Source organism: Ceratina calcarata, unplaced genomic scaffold (assembly GCF_001652005.2).
Source record: "Ceratina calcarata isolate Rehan_Ccalc_2016 unplaced genomic scaffold, ASM165200v1 scaffold180.2, whole genome shotgun sequence".
In the NCBI taxonomy this organism is placed as follows: Eukaryota; Metazoa; Arthropoda; class Insecta; order Hymenoptera; family Apidae; genus Ceratina; species Ceratina calcarata.
The window spans coordinates 1,719,345-1,741,756 of NW_017139431.1; the positions used below are offsets into that span (position 1 = coordinate 1,719,345).

Below are 22,412 nucleotides of genomic sequence, written 5' to 3' on the forward strand. Positions count from 1 at the left end.
GAAACGAGTACATCGACTTAGCTCATTTTTAAATGTAGTCTGCTAGCTATATCTATTAATTTGCTATTTCAGTACTTAATAAATTTTCCAAAACTGCACAGAATATACCTTTTATTTAAGCAACATCTGAAATCGTTTGGATTAGGAAATAAGAAAGACTTACCACCTTCGTCTTCGCTATCACTCATGAATGTCTCTTGCATCGATTCCGGAGCTTGTACTCTGTATTTCTCTTCTATGGTCACCGTATGAGTTGTTGTAATTACAGTTTCTGTAACAACTTTCAAAGTTTCGATAACGCTAATGTAACCGAGCTTTTGTGCAATATCCAACGCAGTCTGGCCATTCTGTGAACAGAGAATACGATTATACGATTATTAAGTAAAATATGAGAATATATTTTTCATACAAAAATTCACTTACATTAGTAGTGGTGTTCGGTTTCGCTTTGCCCTCAAGTAATAAATTGATTACTAAAGTGTGGCCTTGTTGAGCAGCTTGATGCAGTGGAGTGTATCCAGCATTCGTGCTACTGTCAACCGCTGCGCCGGATCGTAAGAGGAATCGTACCATAGCTGCCTGACCAAAATGAGCTGCCACATGTAACGGAGTATAACCAGCCTATAACATACACGAATGCTTTCTTTAAAATCGACGTTTACCGATGGCTATATTGTCTTTTTTTATAGAAATAAAATATTGATCTTCATTTTTTGACAGTGTAACGCACCTTTGTTTTAGCATCGATCTGAGCACCATTTTTAACGAGAATAGAAGCGACATTAACTTTGTCTTCTTGTGCGCACAAATGAAGCGGCGTGAGACCATTCTGAAAAATGAAAAATATTGAATTGAGGAACTTCTCAGCTTAAAAATTAAAAATATGTTAAATCGACTTCGAAATTACCTTTGCTTTATGATTTGTATCTGCTTTGTGCTCGATTAAAAGCGTTGACATATCGGTGTGGCCTTCTTGTGCACTCAAATGTAGCGGCGTAAATCCAGCCTTTGATTCTGCGTTTGCTTTCGCGCCATATTCCAATAAAGTGGTTGCGATATCCATCTGCGCCAATCATATAAATTATATTAGTCATACTACTAAATTCAGAAAAATTCAATTAACTCGTGTACCTTAAACTGCTTACCTGATTCTTGCGTGCGGCAATGTGTAATGGTGTGTGACCATTTTTAGCCATAGCATGCGGCGACGCGCCCTTATCGAGTAGCAGCAACGCAACATTTTGATGATCATAGTGAGATGCCACGTGAAGCGGAGTTACTCCATTCTAATCAAAGAAATAAATTCATATTTCATGTAAGATTTATAATAAAAAAATAGCGTGAGAATTGAAGATTTCGCTGACCTTTCCTTGGGCGTCGACAGGGGCATTTTTCTGCAACAACAATCTTGCTACGTTCATGTTACCGTATTTAGCTGCCAAATGTAAGGGAGTGAATCCTTTCTTGGTCGTCGCGGTAAGCGATGCGCCGTTTTCTAACAAAACGGATGCAACCTGTGGCGAAGTAAAATAGAATTTAGATTAATTAAATCTCGCGGATGTGTTGAAATTAATTTAATTTAATAGTTTAACAATATATTATATTATTAATAATTATTTTTATTTTGCATAATACACAGATTTAATAATAAAGTAATTAAATAAAAAGACACTTGCCTCTTCTTGACCCTCTTTAGCAGCAATATGAAGCGGTGTGTATAAATCTTTCGTCGTAGCGTCTATATCGGCACCGTGTTGAAGTAACAACATTACGATATCAACGTTGCCTAATCGGGAAGCAACATGAAGTGGCGTTTGTTCTTCCTGTAATATTTCCCATTTTTCAAATCCGTTTTTAATAAATGAAAGTACGAATAAGAAAAGAAAAGTAGTAAAAAAAGATCTAAGCATGTTTAGAAAGATGTTCTTTTAAATAATAACGTGGATATTGAAATGAAAATTAATAAATACTAAAATATGTTTTCTTTACCCTTGCTCTGGCATCAACTTGGGCACCATTTCTAAGGAGTATCCTGATAATATCAGTTTGATTCGCTCTGGCAGCTAAATGCAAAGGCGTTTCGCCTCTTACTGTCGGTATATCGGGACTAGCCGCGTGTTGCAGTAAATAAATCACTATGTTCATGCACCCCATGAAGCTTGCTACATGTAGAGGCGTCAATCCGGACTAAGCAATAAAAACGGAGCTATTATTACTAAAAAAATAATAATATCTCCCTGTCATAATTATTTTCTGTCAATTATTTCTATTCAGGTCTCTATGTAAAGGCAAGTACAATTGATGCTATAATACCTATGATGGGTATTTATAATGTCGGCTATGAAAAGTATTAAATATGTACAATATGTATAAAGTAATTCGGTACTGCAATGCCCAGATAATCGAAAGCACCGCTATTTCTATCGTGATCATTATGTAATTGAAGTTCACAAGGTATCGAATTACTTTAGGCACCGAATAAATTACCCAACTGACATTGGAACGCGCGTATACCTCTGTGGTCGCCTCGATGCTAGCTTTGTGCTTTAGAAGGAGCTCAACGACCTTCAATCGGTTCTTCTTGCAAGCAATATGAAGCGGAGTGAAACCGTTTAGAGCTCGCGCGTTCGGATCGGCGTTTCTGTCGAGTAGAAGCTTAGCCACCCGTACGTGGCCACAATGAGCTGCCACGTGTAGAGCCGTCAAGTAATCTACCGTCACTTCGTCCACCGGCGCCCGATGATACAATAATATCCTTGCAGCATCAACGTGATCTCCTTGAGCAGCCATGTGCAACGGCGCAAGACCATTCTATCAACGGAAAACAAGACTCTCAGCCGATTTGTCAGGGAATCCCGTACAAAACATTCCTATGCGATGCGTTTACCTTCGTTTTGGAACCTATCGGCGCTCCTTTGTCGATCAGTATATCAACGACCTCGTGATGGCCGGATCGCGCCGCGCAATGAAGAGGGGTAAGACCGTCTCGAGTTTTCGCTTCGATGTTCGCCCCCTTGCTCATTAGAAGGTTCACCATTTTTATCTTTCCCCATTTCGCCGCCACGTGCATCGGCGTTATATTGTGCTGGGAAATGGAATAAATTATTTGTAGATTGCTCTTTGATAAGGCAAGGAATTTCGCTGCGATTCATGACGGTATGAACCCTCACCTTTGCCGTAAAGTTCACATCGGCCCCTCTTTCGTAAAGCAAGGAAGCAATTCGATCGTTGCCGTAATGTGCAGCTATATGGAGCGGCGTGAAACCGCTCTTCGATACTACGTCGGGATTGTGATCGTTCTGAAAATACGGAATTGTTTAAATAACTTGACGTGCGCCACGGCCATATGGATCGGATCAGATCGGGTCGGATCGAATGCGCTAGGGCCTCGATGGCAAATAATTGCGACATACTTGTAAAAGTAGGGCAGCCGCCTTGCAATCGTCTTTCTTGGCAGCAATGTGGAGGGCGGGCAGTCGAACTTTACCACGAGTGTCATTTTCCAATAGTACAGCTACTACTTTATCGTGACCCTGTTGCATCGCTACTGCCAGCGGGGTGAAGCCATCCTAATAATGCGTGTAAGAAACGTAGATTTTATTTACTGGTATTTATTTATTAACATTTGTGAATTGTATAATTAAAAAATGCATTGAGAAATTAAATGAAATTGCGTTCCATTGTGAATATATTCAAGTCATCGTGTATAAATGTTTGATCGGTAAACATTCGCTTCGTTTACGCACCTCAGTAGCCAATGTTTGATTGGCACCTTTGCTCAGAAGGAACTTGACCACAGAGTCATGATTTTCCTGTGCGGCCATATAGAGTGGCGTAAACCCATTTTGTGACTGTGCATTCACAGAAGCACCTCGTTGTACAAGCAATTGTACCACCTCCTCCTGTCCAGCTGCAACGAGATATTAATTTCAACTCGGAATGCTCGTCCCATGTACATTATGTGCAATATACACTTTCTACAAATTGCATTCTTAGAACTTATAACGACGATATAAAAAGTGCGGATCAATAGGAAGTACGGGAGATTCTGTATCGTCGAAAGTAGAGCGTAACTCGAGGGAAAAGCTTGATAACTAAAAGTGCATGTATCTCTACGCGATAACATCCTCGTCTTGAAAAAACGCGTGAGGTAGATAAAAATGGAAATGTTCCTATTTACCAAGAGAAGCGATATGTAATGCCGTATTCCCCTTTTTGGTAGCGGCATCAACCACCGCGCCACGGTTAAGAAGTTCTCGGACGATCTCCAAATGTCCATCTTTAGCTGCCAAGTGTAAAGCGTTCAAGCCGTTCTGTAATTGATACGTCTTATAAATACGATTCATAAATTGGCTGACGGCTAATAAAAATGCATATGCATCAGCTTACAGCGTTTGAAGCATTAATGTCCACTCCGGACTCCAAGTATTCCAAAACCTTTTCCAGCTGCCCCGCACGAGCTGCACGCAGGAAAGCCGTACTGGGATCGCTCTGAAAAATAAAACACGAGAGAACTTTACCAAGATCGACGGCACTCGTGGAAGAATAAAGAGACCACTGAAATACACGCATGTTAGACTGCCTAATGAATAATTGATAGCGTCGGCAAGTACTTTCTTTCGCGGTCAAGTGTTACGCGCGTGTTTAATCATTCATCACGTCCACCTCTGCGGTTGTTTTGTCACACACCAATCAGATACGTTCAATAAAAAAAAAGACGTAAACGCCAAGGGACACTAAAAATCTCTTAATGTACCGCTAAACCGGTGATCACATAGACAGAAATAGATTTTTGATGTATGATTAATCCAAACATGTTAATAAAATAAAGTAGAAGCAAGATTAATTCCGAAGTATCTAACTACAGTGTAGAGTTATAATAATCGTGCTTAATTCCTTAAGAGCATTGCTCATTCGTTCAGAAAATAATTGGACTAGATTAGAAAGAAGAAACTAACAGCATATGTCAAACCATTAATCATTGATCTATCAAATCAACGTTTCAAATTATCGCAATCTATTTGCGATGTTCAAGGCGCCATAATTGGCGTCGAGCGAAAAAGTGGGTGCGCCATAGTACGGCGCATTGTTTATCCCGAATCGTATCACGGATAAGTAATTAATATAGATCATGAGGCGCCGTACTGTCTGCGAGAACGAGATACGACGTACGACAATCCTCTTTCGTACCCGTTCTCTCGCTCTCTCTCTCTCTCTCTCTTGCTCTCTCAATTACGCTCGCCTTCACCCTATTTTCTCTCGACCAGTCTCACCTCTCTTTCCATCGTCACAGTCGTCCCATTTGATTCCACGTCGGGGACAAACACGAACGCGGTATGCAACTGGTTTTATAAGTCGCGGTACATATACTCGGTGAGACACGAAATTGAATATACACCTCGCGATGATGAAGTATCACGTATTATTTCTCTGACACATCAGCGATGGATGCAATTTTCAGGCATAATGTTGCATGCTCGCAGAATGTCAACTATCGTATAATCTCGACTCCAAACTGATTCCCAAGTCGATTCGACGCGTCGAAGCTGCACAGATACTTTCTGAGTCTCGCCGTATGTGAGTACATCGCTTTTTCTCCGCCTGCCTACGCACTCACGGCAACCAGCAACGGAATAAATGTGTCTGGCTGGAAACATTGTTGCTGTTCAAGGCAACGCGAGACAACGATTTTTTAATCCAGACTCAACTGTCCGAAGCGTACATATTTCTTCGGGCATTTAAATTAACGAGCTGTATATGTTTTCAGACGACTTTTGATTTACAGAGTCATAAATATAAATACTGTTATTGTGATCCGACTAAAACTCCGAGATGCTGACTCATATAAAGACGACAGATATTAACAGCCCACCACGTACAAATTTCGCATGTAGCATTTATTTAAGAAATTGGTATCCAAGAACTGTTATTACTCTGATTGAAATACAGTTTTTTATTAATAATTACTTTATAAAAGTATAGCTTTTCGTTACATTGTATTTGTTTCTCGATATTTACATGCAACGAAAACAAAAAATACAGCTAGCTCGATACTGTAACTTAAACGACGCAGCCGTTCTATGTTTAGTCTTCTGTCATCTTTCCCCAGGGGTTGTAGAAGCCCTTAAAGTGTCCCTAGCCAGACTGAAACCGAGGGTACTCACCTAAGCATAAGTCATTAGTTACGATACTTTTCTCAGAACGAAAACAAGTACCGCATCTTAACGTGCAAGAAGTTAACATATGCTAATAAGGAATAAACACGTTATGCGAATTACATGCACAACCTGATACCAACCACAACATCTTTTTGCTTTTACTCCATTCTGATTGAAACGAATAAACGTGAAAGATGCACATCAACTTAAAATACTAATTAGGTCTTATTAAAGCGAATGATAAGCGTATTGTATTTTTTCTAACACGAATCAAAGGTGTCCAATCAACGTGAACCTTTTAAGGAGAACTATGTCGAGTCAGCTGCGTACACCTGTAAATAGAAACCCACCCCTGGTGCTCGATTTGGAGAAGGAAAGTAAATTGACGACCAGTTGGGTGTATTTCAAGATGAAAAAGAAATATGTATACTATAAATACCGTTCCACGCTTGTTCACAAGTATCACAATAAAACTGATCTGACAATAACTATCATACAAATCCTCCTCGTGCTAGTTATAAAAGTCTCTTTTACAAGTATTAGACATCCTTCTTACAATCCGACACTGGATCTAGATTAACAATTTGTCGACGCGCTTGCTAGACCGGCGACAGTTTAAGAACTACCCGTGTCTACGGCGAATGGTTTTCCCGAGGAAGAGATTAATGAGTGCAGTGACCGTCTCGGAGCTTCGTTACATCACGGAAGATGCGGCGCACCTTGAAGAAAGAAAAAAATAGGATGGGAGCAGGTAGCTTAACTCCGGTGAAAGAAGACCGGGAGAGACGGTCGCAGAAGGGATTGTCCACGTGTCGGAGTAACGGTTCGCTGAATTATTTAAACCATGACGATGGACTTTGCAGACGCAAGAGGTTCTTTACACCCGACTCACATACAAGATACGCGTACCCGACTGATTTAAGCACATCGTAGATACGTCGCGAGATGTAGTAAGTAAGTAGACGGAGGTATTGGCAAGTTCCACGCGTAAGTTATGGAATTTACATTTTCCTCGAGTAATTCGAGTATAGCCAATGCGCGAGTACAAGAAATAAAGTCTATAAACAAGTTCTAACGGATTCGAAAAAAGAATCGACGCAGCAAATACAAAAATGCTGATTTAAAAATACCACTTAATGGCTAAGATAGATGGAATATCTTCATAAACGTCTTTCCATCGCGACGAAGGAGATACTCAAGTACGCGTTGAGTGCAATTAATTAAAGTATGTGAACTCTCTGCGTAATAATTAGCATGATTCCGCTTCGGAGAAGCTTAACACTTGCACTTTTCTATTATGTTTGATCACGACCCACAGTACTGTTACCGGAGTTGGTCTTCGACTTGCAAAGTCTTTGGGCATGCGGCGAGGGTAAGTGTACATAATAGCTACGCGTCTTCCTGCAATTTCTGGCCGTGTACCAAAGCTAACTATAGCTATGTCATGCAGCGAGAACGCGCGCAGAGAGCGTGCGTATACGTAGGAATGACCGCGCGCCGAGTTCACGTTGCGAACGGACAACCGGAAATACAGGTTGACGCGGAATAATCGTGCAACCGTTTGATATAGCATATCAGCGACCCTGACATCATGATCTATTACCAGCCACCGATCTTCATTAGATCGGTATGCGTTATTAACAAATTAATCAGATTCCAATTTATGCGCATTTTAACACGAGAACCATGCATATTTTTCGGGTTTCATCTAATTGTCTACCGCCGGTTTCTTGATAATGCTAACGATTAGCATAGATACCGTCGCCTATACAGTTTTTTAATCCTTATCTGTTATTCGCGTAAATTTTACGTTATATTGTTCCACTTTCAGGTAATCCTGGAGCAATGAAATTAAACGGTAACAATTTCTTGTTCCAGTGAAAGATAAATTTCTCTCTTCGCTTTCAAATGCTCGGTCTAAGTTATGTAGAAATCTGGCGATAGAAAAATTGTGAAAGCAACTGAGTCTCGGCTTTTTCGAGTCTCGCCGGCAGGAAAGAAAGACTCCAATTTGATTTTGTTCCAATCAAAAAAGGGGATTTCAGGTTGCTCGCGTCGAATGGTGTCCAGGAGACATTAAACTGTGCAGAGACCAGCACGAAGGATAGTAATTAGGCAGTATACGACAATGGGAAAAGGAGGCCGGGTTCGTTGACTGCGGAAAGGGGTAACAGATGATAGAGTAAAGATAACGAGATACAGAAGAAACGAAGCGTGTAACAAGGAAGAAACTGAAATTAAGTTTCATATTCATAGCTTGTTTGTATTAAAATCGATGAACTAATGCGTCAGATCAAGAGCGACGCACTGGTGGCTCGCGAGCCATTTACGGATCTATAATACATATGTATATGTATACTGTATAGTCTTCTCTCCGATTTGGCTACTGCTATGTCTGCTTACTATCCGCGGATGATAGAGTAAAAGTAAGGCACCGTGCTTCATCGGTTTTCACCTATTGGCCCTTCATTCTTCATCTATACGGTGTAAGGAATCACGGGGATTTCACTTGTAGAACTTAAGTAAGCGAGTTCGAGAGAGACGTACGAAAGTTCAGATAGCACGATATTCAATCGTTCCGACTTCTTTCGATAACTCCTATATTGATCATATCGATTATTTTGATGCATTTGTTAAATCGAATCGTTAGAACTTGAACGATTCGACGAGTTCCCGTAATAACTATGATTTAAGTCCATATTTTATTCTAAATATATAAGGATTACTGTTTATCGTCAGCTTAAGATAGTAATGGGGCAGCGGTTGTTTCGCAGTGGAAGAGAAGTTCGTCATCCCTGCGTTAGATCATGGTACAAGTAAAATCATGATCTTCATAGCCTTGACGATATCGTCCATGAAACCTGAAAATGCGTTTCGACCAGGATCAGGATGACGAAACCGACGCAAATACTTTACCATTTGTTGACAGATACAGTTGCAACCAATGATAATTTTATATCTGACGCGTACCGCTCTTTCAGGATTCATGAGGCTTCACATTTATTAAAATGCTTCGCTGTCACGTCCGCGAATACATTCACGGACATAACTGTAGTTAGGATAAGTATCTAATCCATTAGCCGACTATTCGGTTAATACAAATACTTGAATTACGTGCTTTTTGAAAAATGTTAATGGAAGAACCATAATCATTATGTAATAGCTTATCGTATCGTACGATGTATGCACATATTGGAATAGAAATGAGTTTATATTATCATAGCTGAAATATCAGCAAACGCTGATAAGTTTGTTAGCTTGGATAACTATATTTATGTGATTCATGAAACGACTGGCTGGTCGCTGACACCATTGGCACTATTAGCAAATAATGGTGGTAAACAGTGGAATGCCGGTGACGTTAGAACAAATTGGAAGTAGGTATAAACGTAGGTGGAAGAAATGTACAATAAGTACGTACAATTATGTCCGTGTTAAAGAATGTGCAACTTCGAGGCGGTATGCGTGCAATAAAAGTACGCAACGTTACTGGAATAGTTTGTTTCCCTTGAAACCAGTCGTGGGAATGATGCCGCTAATACTCACTCTAATTTGCTTGCTTATCTCGATCAAACCGCAATCGTGTCTTAATTAGTAAACGCCATGCTCAGATGATTAATTCATTCCAGAGAAGAGATAATAGTAATGATCACAAATAACAAATGATTGAGGAATATAAAACTAAATTGTTATATAAAACTAACGAGTATTTATTGATACGTTTCACTGAAGAAGCTGACATTAGTTATGAAATATGATATCACAATGGTAAAAACGACAGCCCTTTGATTGTCGTATTTATAGCGAGACCCGTAGAAACGTGTTCTCTTTAATCGAATCGGACCTCGATGTCGCGATAAATAGCGAGACCGAGACCTCAACCTACTGCACGGCTGGACATAATAGTTAAAAATAACATCAAGGTATCTTTCGAATCGCGACCGCGACAGCAGGACGGAGATTTGTAGATACGCTCGTTTCGTTTCTCTCGCATTTCCTTCCTCTCTTTCCCTGGGCTACAACCGAAACAACAGGCTTTCTCCCTATTCTTCCCGATTCCAATTAAACTTATCAGTCCCGCTGAGAATCCTCTTACGGCAAGATTCCCGCGAGTCGTCCTGCGGGGACGGGGAACCACGATTCCCACGCATACGCACGTTCGGCCCCCTTCTTGAAACAATATCTTCGGCCGTAATCTCTTTGGCGTTAACGTCGTTTATCAGTGAAGACGACACGGAATGCCTGAGACGTGCAACGTGGCTTTTGCGAAGGAAAATACGTGGAATATTACCAAAACGCGACGTGGATATTAACGAACCGAATAAACATATTTCACTTTAATAGATGGACTAATAATTTGTTAACCAGATCTCTGAACCCTCTAATAAGAGTTTACAATTCACTTAATATAATTGAACTTCGTTAGAGACTGTTTAAACGCTGAAGTAAATAAAACGCTGTGCTCATACTTCTTACGATTATTATGTATAGATATAATACAGTCATTTCGAGGTCGGAGCGAAATCATCATGAAAACCTGTAATATCCAGGCGGCCGGCGTGGCACCTGATGACCTCAACGCTTACAACGCCGGGACGTGATGTCATTTCGTCGTCTGTAATGTATTGCGATTATGCAATAGGTGTTCATACATAAATGCCGGCCACGGCATTTGATTCCGAAAGCGAAACTTCGTTGAATTAATTTGATAGGCATTCGGCTGATTCAAACATGTCCCTCTCGTATTTAAAAGAATTTATGTTCTTATTGAGAGACATCTTCCACTTCTACGATCGCCTTACCGGATCTTTGGAATTTATAAGTTAAAGGATAATTTACATAGAAACACTAAAGTATTTAACGGAGATTCAGCGACCGTGTGCCGCTTCGCGGCATAACTATAAATACGCGGCCAATTTACGGAAAAAGTTGACGCTCGCGTCATGCATTTCAATGAGATTTAAAAGGCACGTTCCTTCGAGTCCACGTGAGCTCGATGCTCTTCTACAACGACGCTCTATAAATAGAGAATGAAACCGAATCTCGAGAAGCGTAAGATTATTAGTTTATATTATGTAGCAGCGTGGCAGTTCTTACGCTGTACATGCTCAAGAAAATTAATGACAGCTCTGGAACCGACCGTCGAGTACCGACTCATTAACACGTAATTGATTCTACTAATTTTTAATACGCTACTTTATCTTGAATATTACTTTAAAAAACTGTGATTGATTACACCAATTTCGTACTGATATCCTCTGATATATAAGTTTCTTGAATAATATTTCATTTAGACGTCTTTGCCAAAAGGATGTAGAAATTGTGACGAAGGGATAAGGGGAACGGAGGTTTCAATTGCGTTTCGTACTTTTTAACTTTGGCATCCCGAAGATCTTGTCGTTACGGTTATAATAGTTTGAGTGCCGGATACATTCTCTGAAGAAGCACTTACTTCCTCGCTGAATGACTCACAACCATCCACCGAAAATTTTATGTCCCCCTTTTACCTTTGGACGCCGTCCAACAATTGTGAGCTCCTCTTTGTGCCGCGATCGAGACAGCGAGAGACGCAATTAGGCAATTTCGTCTAAAAACAACGTTTTCGGCGAAATCGGGCAGCGATTATCCTTTCAAAGAGGGATATTCATCCGAGTGTTCAACGATACGAAGATGAACTATTCCTCTATTGTTCCGTTCCAGAATTATGAAAGGATCCTTCTTCTTTCACGGAGGCTCCTAATAACGTATTAAAATTTCTAACGCGGTCATCTCGTAAAGTTTAATTTCGCAATTTCCTCTCCACACTGTGTCGTGATGTTACGATTTTACGGATAGGAGAGATTAAGAGCAACGTGTGCACGAAACTTACGTCTCTTGAAAATTACTTTCGATATTGCCTCGGCGTATAAAAGATAAAAGCGCGCACTCAAAAGTGGCTAGGATGAAAATTGAACGTGTAATTAAATCGTGTCTTTTGTACCGATCCTAAGAGCTTTTTTCACGCTTTCAGAGTGCAAATTATGTTAGATATATCTTTAAACTGTTGAAGTTCGTACAATCTTCACTGGTCCAAATTCGTTTACGGCCCAATGAAATCACAGATTAAGCAGATTCCAGCATCGTGACTCAAGAGTAATGTAGGTATCAGTCTGATAGGAGCTGACTAAGTAAGATGGTAGTATGATGTCAGTCTCGTATAGTCAGTCAGTCAGTCGGACGGAAGTACTGCCGTTAAACTCGGTTAAATGTTTCCTCTGTCCCCGGGTCGGGGCATTCGGGATTTATTGTGATTGACAGAAAGGTAGTGTCCACAATCAATCGGGTATTCAAAAATACTCGGCGCTGCGCCTTTCCAAAGGTAAAACCGTACGGGTCATATGGCACGTTGGGAATTGGGTCGCGAATTGTTGTATACGCTACGTCACGATGATTTTTTGGACTCGGCTGTGCGCATCTTAAGTGCAATCACGAGCCATGAGTCATGCACGTAAATGGGCGAAATGATCTTAAAAATGATAAGCAGTACCAAGAATTAAAAGCCCCATCGTTGAATGCTCTCTTCCTTGAGATGAGGAATACATATGCACACACGATGGTTGACTTGTCGCTCACCAATCAAAATAATAAACGAGCAATTTATTGGCATCGTTAACGTGGACCGATCTTACGCAAGAAAAATTTTATCAAAATATTTAGACCGAACCAGCACGAAGATGCGCTACTGCAGCGGACACACGTGATCTGGTTGCGAATAACTTTAATGAGTTATGTAAGTTAATCAATTTTCTAGGTACTTCACACTGTGAACCAACGAGCACAGATGCCGATGTCAAACGATTGAACCCTGAATCTGTTATGCCGTTATACATGCGCGAGGGCATAGTCTAATTCTATCTTGCTATATGTATAAAGCAGTGCAATTGTACTGCATCATTTATGGAATGATAAAAATAATGCGCTCCTACAACATCTATTATTTGCGGCAGTGACTAAAATACATTAAACCGTCTGTCGTATATGTAATACATTCACCATATGAAATTTTCAATTGCTTCACCCTACATGTATAAGTTCTATTTTTTTCTGTGTTCATTGAAATATGCATTTGAGCTATCCATAGCCTTGTTACTAAAACAGGGTTTAAAAACTGGACTCTTGATTTTAATGAGTTTGTCGGATACGTTTATACCATCCGACCAAAACTTATTCATAGTAGCAAATACGCAGGTTCCGTCGCGCGCCGCTGCGCTCTGATGTGTTTGTTCCTGAAACCGGGATGTAGTATGTCAGTTTACTCCGAGCCTCCGAGTAACGTAATCTCTTCATCGCCGCCAACGCGTCCTTTTCATTGGGGCTTAATTAAATGTATGGTCGACACGCCGCCGCGCCGAAGGAAACGAGAACGCGAGAGGAGCGAGAGCTGAAGCTTTGACCGAGGGGGAGGGTCAATGAAGAGAGCGTTAGTTGAAAGGGTCGAGGTCGTATTCGTCGCGCATGCGTTCCCGGACAAAACGCAGATATTTGAGAATTTGTCGATTCAATTCCCTCTTTCTCTCTCCTTCCGACGTTAATGCATGCATTGCGGGACAATTTCCATCATTACACGAACGAACGACGCGCGTATTAATTCCGTCGCGTTAACATGCCCTCCCCGAAACGAAATATCGTTCGCTTCCCTCTCGTCGCATCTCCGGTTTTATACAACCAGGCAGAAATATTTGCTTTGATCGTCACGATTAATAAAAGCACACCGCGCTCCTTCCATTTCGATCGTTGCGCGTATTGATTTGTTAGAGTGGACAAATCCGTTTGTGTTCGAAGAATAGATTCTGAATATTTATGTCGGGCCTTATTTTAGATATGATGTAAATCCGAAATATAAGTATAATAATTTTTTAAGCATACGAGTTATTAGTAATATTTTCTTAGACTCGATGTCTCTTAGCAAAAGTAGGCTAAATAAATAACGCATGAACTAGACATATACTAGTGGAACGAACTAAATTAGACGATACCCTAAAGAGATACAATTTAGGTGACCGAATCACTAAATCAAGAAAGTAAATAATTTTTATCACTGTGCATAAACGCATAATCACGTATGATATACGAAGGCGGTCGTAAAAGGGATCTCAAATCTTAATAAATCATTTGTACGAGTTAAGAGGGTTTGAGTCATTCATACGGGCTATCATAATTCGTGATTACGTCGGTCGTTCATCTTCTGCTTTAAGTTCTTCCTTCCGTTACATTATGTCAGAAGAAATTACGAAATATCTGGGTCAATAATCGTCGAAAGAAAGTTACTATTACTACATTTCTGATATTTTCGTGCGATCCACGTACGCAATTAAGCGTCACGTCGAGGCCTTTGGATCAGGCGTGATTTCAACCACAAAGTAGATCACTGTGCTGCTCCCAATGCCCTGTTGCAACCTGCTTGGCGCCACACTTGCTCGACGTAATTTCAGATCAATTTAAAGTTCGTCACAATTTTTTTGTTCCAATTCTATCAAAACGATGATGAACATCTGGAGCTCCGAAATAACCTCTGGATTTAGGTCTGAACTATTGCCTTTACACACAGTCGATCTAAAGATCATTGACCCGATTATGTGATATTAACAGCCGTCGCTTTAAAGGGTTACGGATTTGAACAACGCTTTCACTTTTAAATAACGTGCCTCATCCCCTCTCACGCCTGATCGTTAAATAAAATCCGAGGAATATAACAAAATATAAAATACGAGAATGCAGATATACGTGTGTGTGTGTATGTATTACTAATTTAAGACCGTACACTGAGTAACGGATACACCGGTTTAGCCTGTTATCAAGAGACCGAGCGAGTAACCAACCAGCCAACTACCCCCTGGTCCCTCGAGGAGTGCGCAACACCAGCACGAGGGGTTAAAAAATCATTCGGCAGTGCCTGAATCTAAGGTTACTCGGCGCACCACAAAAGATACTTAGAAAGTCGGAAGTGTAATGTATTCCAGTTCATGTAACTGTCCCGGCGACCATAGAAATCGGTGTATTGTATGTCGATTGTAGACGGTTGCAACGAGACACTATCGCGGTGGTGCGCCAAAAACCAAAGAAGAGAAAACCGTACCGTTGGGGAGAAGGAGGAGGAGGAGAGCAAAGCGGAAAAACGAGCCAGAGACACGGTATACGCGACCGAGTAATTGATTCATGTATTGTATCCGGGATATCCTGTAACTGGTGATACAGTTGGAATATACTATGCTGATATGAACCATTTTCGATAGCTTTCAAGTGCTATTTTATGTTCCTCGACCTGTTTTTCCTTGCAGAATCACCGTCCTTTACCAGTTATGTTGAATTTTAATTCAGTATTGCAAACAACGCCCGCAGATATTTTCGTTCTCATAATTTTTAAGTGTGTAATTGCTATAATTCATTAGGAACAGGCATTAAGATGTTTAGAAAGCCAGAAATTCAGTCTATGAATTGTATTACTGGCAAGTGCGATTGGTGCTGATTATTTAAACATATTTTTTAAAAAATTGGACACCCTATACGTAGGTATATGTGGGACAAGCAAGATGGAGTCTGGAGGTTCGGGTCGATATGAACGCGGCAGCGCTATTGCAGCAAACCGCCCTCTATTCCTATCGTTCCGCTTACCTCCTTCTTTCCACAGCCACGGGCAACCCTTATCAGCCAGCACGCCTATCGCTCAATCGTATCCGTCGCTTAATTAACATTGCTCAGTGCAAGCCAGTCAGTACGCCACGTTTCGTCACCAAGTGAATATACTATTATGATGTTAGATAAAAAAAAAATAGATTTTGTTCGTCGAACAATGGGAGTTGGCGCATGAAAGCGGAATCTGTAGAGCACGAGGAAACTCCTTTTTTCTTTTTGCCTACTGGCACATTTTCCATTGTCGCATCCCGTACGATCTTTTCCATGCAAGGTTTTATGTACTTGTTGAATGAACAGATTTGTAACGTGTGACCAATATTTTTTTATGCGGTCAACAACGAAAAACAATCGATGATTTACAGACATGTTGTGGTATAAAATACTAGTTACGTATCGAATTGTATTTTATTGAGCCGAGAATATATGATAATGTTTATAGGCATGAAAGGATTTAAATATATTTCGGCTAAGGATATTATGATTCGAATTTTTGCGTATACGCCTGGTTATCTTCGTCGATTTCAATTTTAATATCGCGTTTCGTCGAACTTTCGCATACCGAAGTGGCACGATGTTATAAAACTCAGGAGAATCCTGATGAAATTCGTATTTTGCAGTGAATAAATTGTTGGCCGTCTACGCTTCGCAAGTTTTAATGAAATTCCACCCTGATTACAGTACTCAAAAATCTGTACGGCAATGCGGCATGCGGCGTATGGCCGTAATGTTCACGACTGAAAAGAGATCGTTCTATATACGAGATGTTTGAAGTTTCTGCAATCGGATTCTTCGGTAATCAAATTGTCTAATATGATAAAGGCATTCGGGGCTTCGAATGACAGTGAATCACCTGTTTACGTAAAGCTGCATCTATCCGCGAGTCAGCATTACTTTTTACAGATGCCTCAAATGCACTTCGCGAAACGGGATGTTCCGACGGAACTCGGCAAATCGTTCGATAAGCGTAATTAAGAGGCCGTCCGTAAAATCCCGATTCAACGCGGAACACCGTGGAAAATTAATACGAAACGACTTATAGAAATTACTTCCTGGATTCTTCGCATCGGCTACAGGATTTTCCTGCCACCGTTACGGCGCAGGGTTAATATTATCTTGATAGTCTCCCGCGGATTACACCCGCCTAAGGAAAAAAAAAATAACCAACCTAACTCACGACTCGATAATCGATGCAGGTTGTTGCTCCAAGCGATATCCAACCTTACCTCTACTGATCAATATACAAGGGTTATCGTACTGATTAATCAGTAACTAGAAGCTAATCTCATATTTTAATTTCATAAACTACGTACGATCTTTTCAGAGGTAATAGTATTGAAATATCGCCGAAAAAGAAGGACAGTACATTAGAGGATTAAATTTGCCTCGAGGGAGGAAATGCGAACGATAATGTTGTTTTGGCACAAACATCTGACAAAAAGTTTAACGCGGCGTCCCCTACAGCTAGTCGGCAAAGAATTGGAGCATCTGCGATAAATTCCATCCAATAGTTTTCCCCACTGTTTTCTTCCTTTTATACTTTACCCGTGAACCGTCCGCATTCAACCTAGCAATGGCTGTCATTGACAAATCGACGATGGACATTGAATTGGTATTCTGGAACCGACGTCACCACGATCGATTTAGTTGTCATATGAAAAGATCTCCGCGCGCATGGTGACTCCGTGTTATTAACTGCACGAAGAAAATCATACGCGATACATCCGACGCTTCCACTGGGACGTTACATTTATTGATTTAGTAGCAGAAGAGACATTTTGAAATTATTCAGTTTTTGAAGTCAAAGAATAAAAAATGAAACGGAGCGATAGTTCAAGAATGTTTAAAACAATATCTATCATGTTGGCGAGGTACGAAACAAGACTGGAGCTTGTTCAATTCAATTAGAATATCGTTCGTTCGTCGGGAGCAAGGTAAATATCGGGTTCCTTAATTAGGAACGAAACGAGGCAACGTAGGACGCGAGAGGATTCGAAAATCGTTTGAGGGCGCTTGGTCACACGAGAGGCTCACTTCTCCCGGCCCTCGAGACTAAATTAAATGACGTTAGGGTGCCATGAACCCTAGTTTAGCGGCGAGAGGGTCAAAGAAAAGAATAAAGAAAGGGTGGCAGCGGGGTTACCGGGTCGAATGAGCGCGGAAAAACGGAAGAAGTGGAGGAAGCGCGTATTGAGTGAGCAAGAAAAGGCCGGGACCCTTTGCCAACCACCCTGCTACTTTTTTGATCACCCGTTTAGGGAAGCGTGTACGCAAACGATGCATCACGCTTCGTCGAGGCGGCGACGGGTCCGGGTTCGAGATTGCCGGTCGACGTTTCGGGGTCGCCACGATTTAATAATTGAATTAGCCTCGTATGACACATCGTAAACAATTGTTGGGCCCGATGAATAACGATAGCCGCATCTTTTAACGACGGGAATGATTGTACACAAGGCGTTAGCGAACTGGGTCAATCGCTACCGTCTTCGGTGTTACGTGTCCGCCGTATAAGTACGCATCGGAGGGCACGTTGCCAAGCTCCTCCGCGAAATTCTCAAAGCTATTGAGAAAGTACGTTTCTTTCCGCCGGATATGATGTACTACATCGCGAGAAGAAGAAAGCATTTTTATTGGCAAGAATTGTGCGGTCGTGCTTTGAAATAAGTTTCACCATTAGAAATGATTGAGCGTAGGTCTTTGATTTTTGTTCTTGACAAAGAAAGTGCATTCTGAGTGCAGTGAATGAGTATACTTCGCTCGGTTGTTTCGTACAAACTTCGTCGAATTCGAAATTTGGTTTGCGAATTCGAATGACGGAAGCGGTGTTTCGAATTCTGTGCTCGAGCATTGGCGCTATTGTGGTAACGCGCCGAGGCGAAAACGTTTATTTTCAGTCTACCTTTACATTGGACGGAAGGAATTCTACACGGAGCAGACGAGTCCGCGTCCACGTATCTCTTTATGCGGTTTCGCAACCCACTTCCACGCGGTCGAGGATCGGCAGATGGAATACAAACATAAAAAAAGGGAGAATGAAAAATGAGCGTGTCGCGCGTAAACGCTATTACCCACAGCTCGCTGGGCAACGGTAATTAAATTAACGAATGCACGAAAATCCGTGCGTAGTCACGTGCCAGCCTCGCCTTCAAACGACCATTTTAATTGATCCGCCCTCAGCAAACAACTCTCTGCTCCTTCAGCCTTTGAAAGCTTTCTCGAGAACGGGGCTTCCAATAATCCAAGATAAGATTATCGAAGGATGACGAATTACAGTTTGTTTCAACGAATCAATTGACAAGATTAGACGTCTTAGAATCAGTCGATATTATTAGATGTGAGCAACATGTTCATGTCCGGAGCTGGATACCTATTGCAAAATCAACTCCAGTCCTGTGGACTACGGGAAACCTGTTTCGTCGTACAGTTTAATTATTCTACAGCGAACTTGATGGAAGACGGATCAGATAAAAAAAAACACGATTGAGAACAAAATCGAAACTTGAAACGACGCGCCAGTATGTAATAGGCATGTATGTCAAGATTACGTAGACATGTATGGAGCATGCTACGGTCGTTTACGTGTTGCGCGTACCTACGACGCTTCTAATACATCGGAATGCGACGATCCTCGTGCGTCATTAACGCACGATGCAACAACAACAATTACACGTGCAGGAAATTGATATTAATGGCTACCGGCAACCAGCTTCTCTAAAGAACAATGAAACTGTCGTTTTGTGCTTTACCTAACAGTTCCACTGACAACAAAAACTTGTGTAATAAATGGCTCTCTCAAATGGTGCAAATCAAAATTTGACACTGTTTTAGAAAATGCCAAAGAAATGACTAGAATTCCATTCTGGTAAATGAAAACCTGAATGTGTAATGCAATCGTAACTCAATTTCTTTCTGCTTTTAATTACCACCGGATTTAAAGTGTCCGTTTCATAATCGGTTTCGAGAACCGGATAAGAGGCAACGTAAAAACTTGCACGTACTCCGAGAACAAGTGTGGGTGCATACGTTGCATTGTAAGCAATCAGATGTGACCCAGGTTCGTCGCACATGTTCGTACGCGTCGCTGCCATATATTTACGCGCGATGCGACACGTCACGCCGCGAATAGTACTCGTTACGAGTACATACAACGTGCTACCCCTGAACGAACGAGAACTGTGAAATTACAACGATGCGACGGTCGCGTTACTGAATCTCGCAAGTAACGAGCCATATGTACATGAATCTCTCTGATAAAGTATATGAATGACCTACATTCATCATCAACCGAGCCACTGCAGGGCCATTATGCCCTTTATCATTCAAGAAGTCGGATATTCGATACACGAGAGGAGGGAATCACACGCGAAAAAGTGTTTTACATCTATTAGCCACATACTGAATCAGATACGATACAGATTTACATTTCTAAAACGATAAAATGTTTATTCTACTGACTTTTCCAATGTCACCTTCATGTCACTTATCGTTCGTCAGTTAAATTAAGTTGCAATTAAACTCCTGTCATTAAGATTACATCTTAATAGCGTTTCGAGTACTTCGCTCGAGTGCTTGTCACGTAACTAACGTATTTAACAATCATTCCTCAGTTCAATAAAAAAAGAGAGAGAGAGAGAGAGAGAAATTTCTAATAAGAATTTTAACATAAGTATTGGATGAACACTGCTGTCTCGTTGACTAATTAAAATTGGCCAGAAACATATTCGTTGTCAATATGGTGGCAATCAATTTCATCTGGGACAATTGGCGATAGTAACCATGACCTCGTCGTATGAATGAAGGTCCATTTATGCGAGGATACATTTACAAGACTCATACTGATGGGATTATGACGTAATTTTACGTGAGCCCAAAGTGTGCATGCGAAGTAGATAAACGGAATCACGTACGGACGAATTATAGATGCCGGATGGTAGACATGTTATCAGACTTCATGCAATCGCTGAGTGCATAAAAGTACATATACATGCTCCGTAGTAGGAAGGGTTTCGATAAGCGATACAACGCTCTTGCTAATGCGTTATCAAAAATATGCGGGGTAAGGTAAAATTCTTGGAAGGAAAAGTGAATTCGCACAACACACCTAATGAATCATAAATATAATATTTATTTATAACTATTGTTAAAATTATAAATCATGCTGCAGCCCAAAATAACGATTGCGCTAAGTTACAAATTTCTTGGTAACGGAACAAGAATTCTCGGAATGTCGTTAAACCTGGGTTTTAAAAACAACAGAAGCGAAAACCACAATGGGTACTAGAGAAGTTTATAATCTGCTCAATATAAAGCAAAAAGTTAGGTAAAGGTAAACATAGTTCAGACAGTCACCCTCCGCTGTGCTTCTACTACTAAAAAAGAATCGTTTCCCTTGAAATAATCGAAGCTGCACTTATATTTACACAAAGTTACTTTTTCTGGAATCACATTGATTAATCCGTTCAAGCCGCGGGGAAGAAACATACCCATAGGAAGTATGCACGTTTTTCGAATCGTATCAGAATAAAACCATGAAAACGACGTTCTTACACTTTTGTGTACACGTTACTACCCATCGGCAGTGCCAATAAATTCTATTCCTACAGTATTTCATTTGACGCAAACGCCTTACCATCCACGTAGATGTGCACACAATCGACTGGCTCACCGTGTGATTATCCAGAAACGCGTAAACCTGTTTTACAAATCAGCAAACTCGTTTAGATCTCAAGCCTGCGATTAAGTTTAGCACTGAATAGGAAGGTGAATAGAAACAAGTTTTCATTGTGCACGGTTCCGTATACCTACGTACTAAGTAAGTACGTAACGCATTTAGGGACCCGTGAACCCGCAAACGCGTGTCCTACGTTTTACAACTTTCACAGCCTACGTCCTACGTTAACCGTGACCTTTGGGGCTTGAACAATCACTCACTAAACCTAACACAGCTCTTTGTACGCTAATGCGGAATGAATGTACGATGGTGAACTTATTGTGCTCCCTCAGCCTTCGTGTGTACTCTTACCTACTAAATTTTTACCGGCTATATTTAGACGATCATGATTGAGCAAAATCTCGCACCGCTTGCTTCCCTTCTCATGGCCATCTCTTATATCTTATTTTTTTTTTCATAGGTACAATTAAAATATGCGATCATGAATAGGAATTGATGCATTTTTCACTGAATTCTTCTAGTTTAACGGATAATTCTTTTTAATAAGTTAACGAAGCATTTAATCTATTTAATTGTAGGAAAAGAATGTCGACAAGGAGTGAAGCTCCATTTCGTGAAATTCATCTAAGAATTACAGAGTTCAAAATTTTTAGAATTTAATTAAAATTTTGTGAAAGGATAGAAACAGATTGTTTCTGTCGAAAAGGATGGAGGCAAATAACTTCGATACTACTCATACTTTTATTGAACGTCTAAGAGCTCTTGTAAGAATGCCTTAAAAGAATAAAAGATGCTGTAATGTCATTGTGTTGATCAGGGAATCGATTTATACTTGAACAAGTACCCAGCTTCAACAGAGTCTCCGATAACAAATACCGTTTACGGGCACCAAAGGAATTAAATACTATTCATTA

The 22,412-nt window shown here is 40.7% G+C and overlaps 1 protein-coding gene across 1 annotated transcript in view; it reads right to left on the reverse strand.

Moving 5' to 3' along the window:
• LOC108633006 (ankyrin-2) overlaps nucleotides 1-22,412 on the reverse strand; it is an 84,052-nt gene that overhangs the window by 57,655 nt on the left and 3,985 nt on the right. Inside the window, exons 3-17 of the mRNA XM_026810941.1 lie at nucleotides 4,390-4,491; nucleotides 4,181-4,313; nucleotides 3,747-3,910; nucleotides 3,414-3,569; nucleotides 3,171-3,299; nucleotides 2,888-3,085; nucleotides 2,515-2,811; nucleotides 1,990-2,187; nucleotides 1,677-1,823; nucleotides 1,365-1,514; nucleotides 1,146-1,286; nucleotides 908-1,063; nucleotides 731-829; nucleotides 424-621; nucleotides 164-347 (exon numbers count right to left, since the gene is read on the reverse strand). Of these exons, the coding sequence (XP_026666742.1) occupies nucleotides 164-347; nucleotides 424-621; nucleotides 731-829; nucleotides 908-1,063; nucleotides 1,146-1,286; nucleotides 1,365-1,514; nucleotides 1,677-1,823; nucleotides 1,990-2,187; nucleotides 2,515-2,811; nucleotides 2,888-3,085; nucleotides 3,171-3,299; nucleotides 3,414-3,569; nucleotides 3,747-3,910; nucleotides 4,181-4,313; nucleotides 4,390-4,491 (2,452 nt within the window). The remainder of the gene's footprint in view (nucleotides 1-163; nucleotides 348-423; nucleotides 622-730; nucleotides 830-907; nucleotides 1,064-1,145; nucleotides 1,287-1,364; nucleotides 1,515-1,676; nucleotides 1,824-1,989; nucleotides 2,188-2,514; nucleotides 2,812-2,887; nucleotides 3,086-3,170; nucleotides 3,300-3,413; nucleotides 3,570-3,746; nucleotides 3,911-4,180; nucleotides 4,314-4,389; nucleotides 4,492-22,412) is intronic.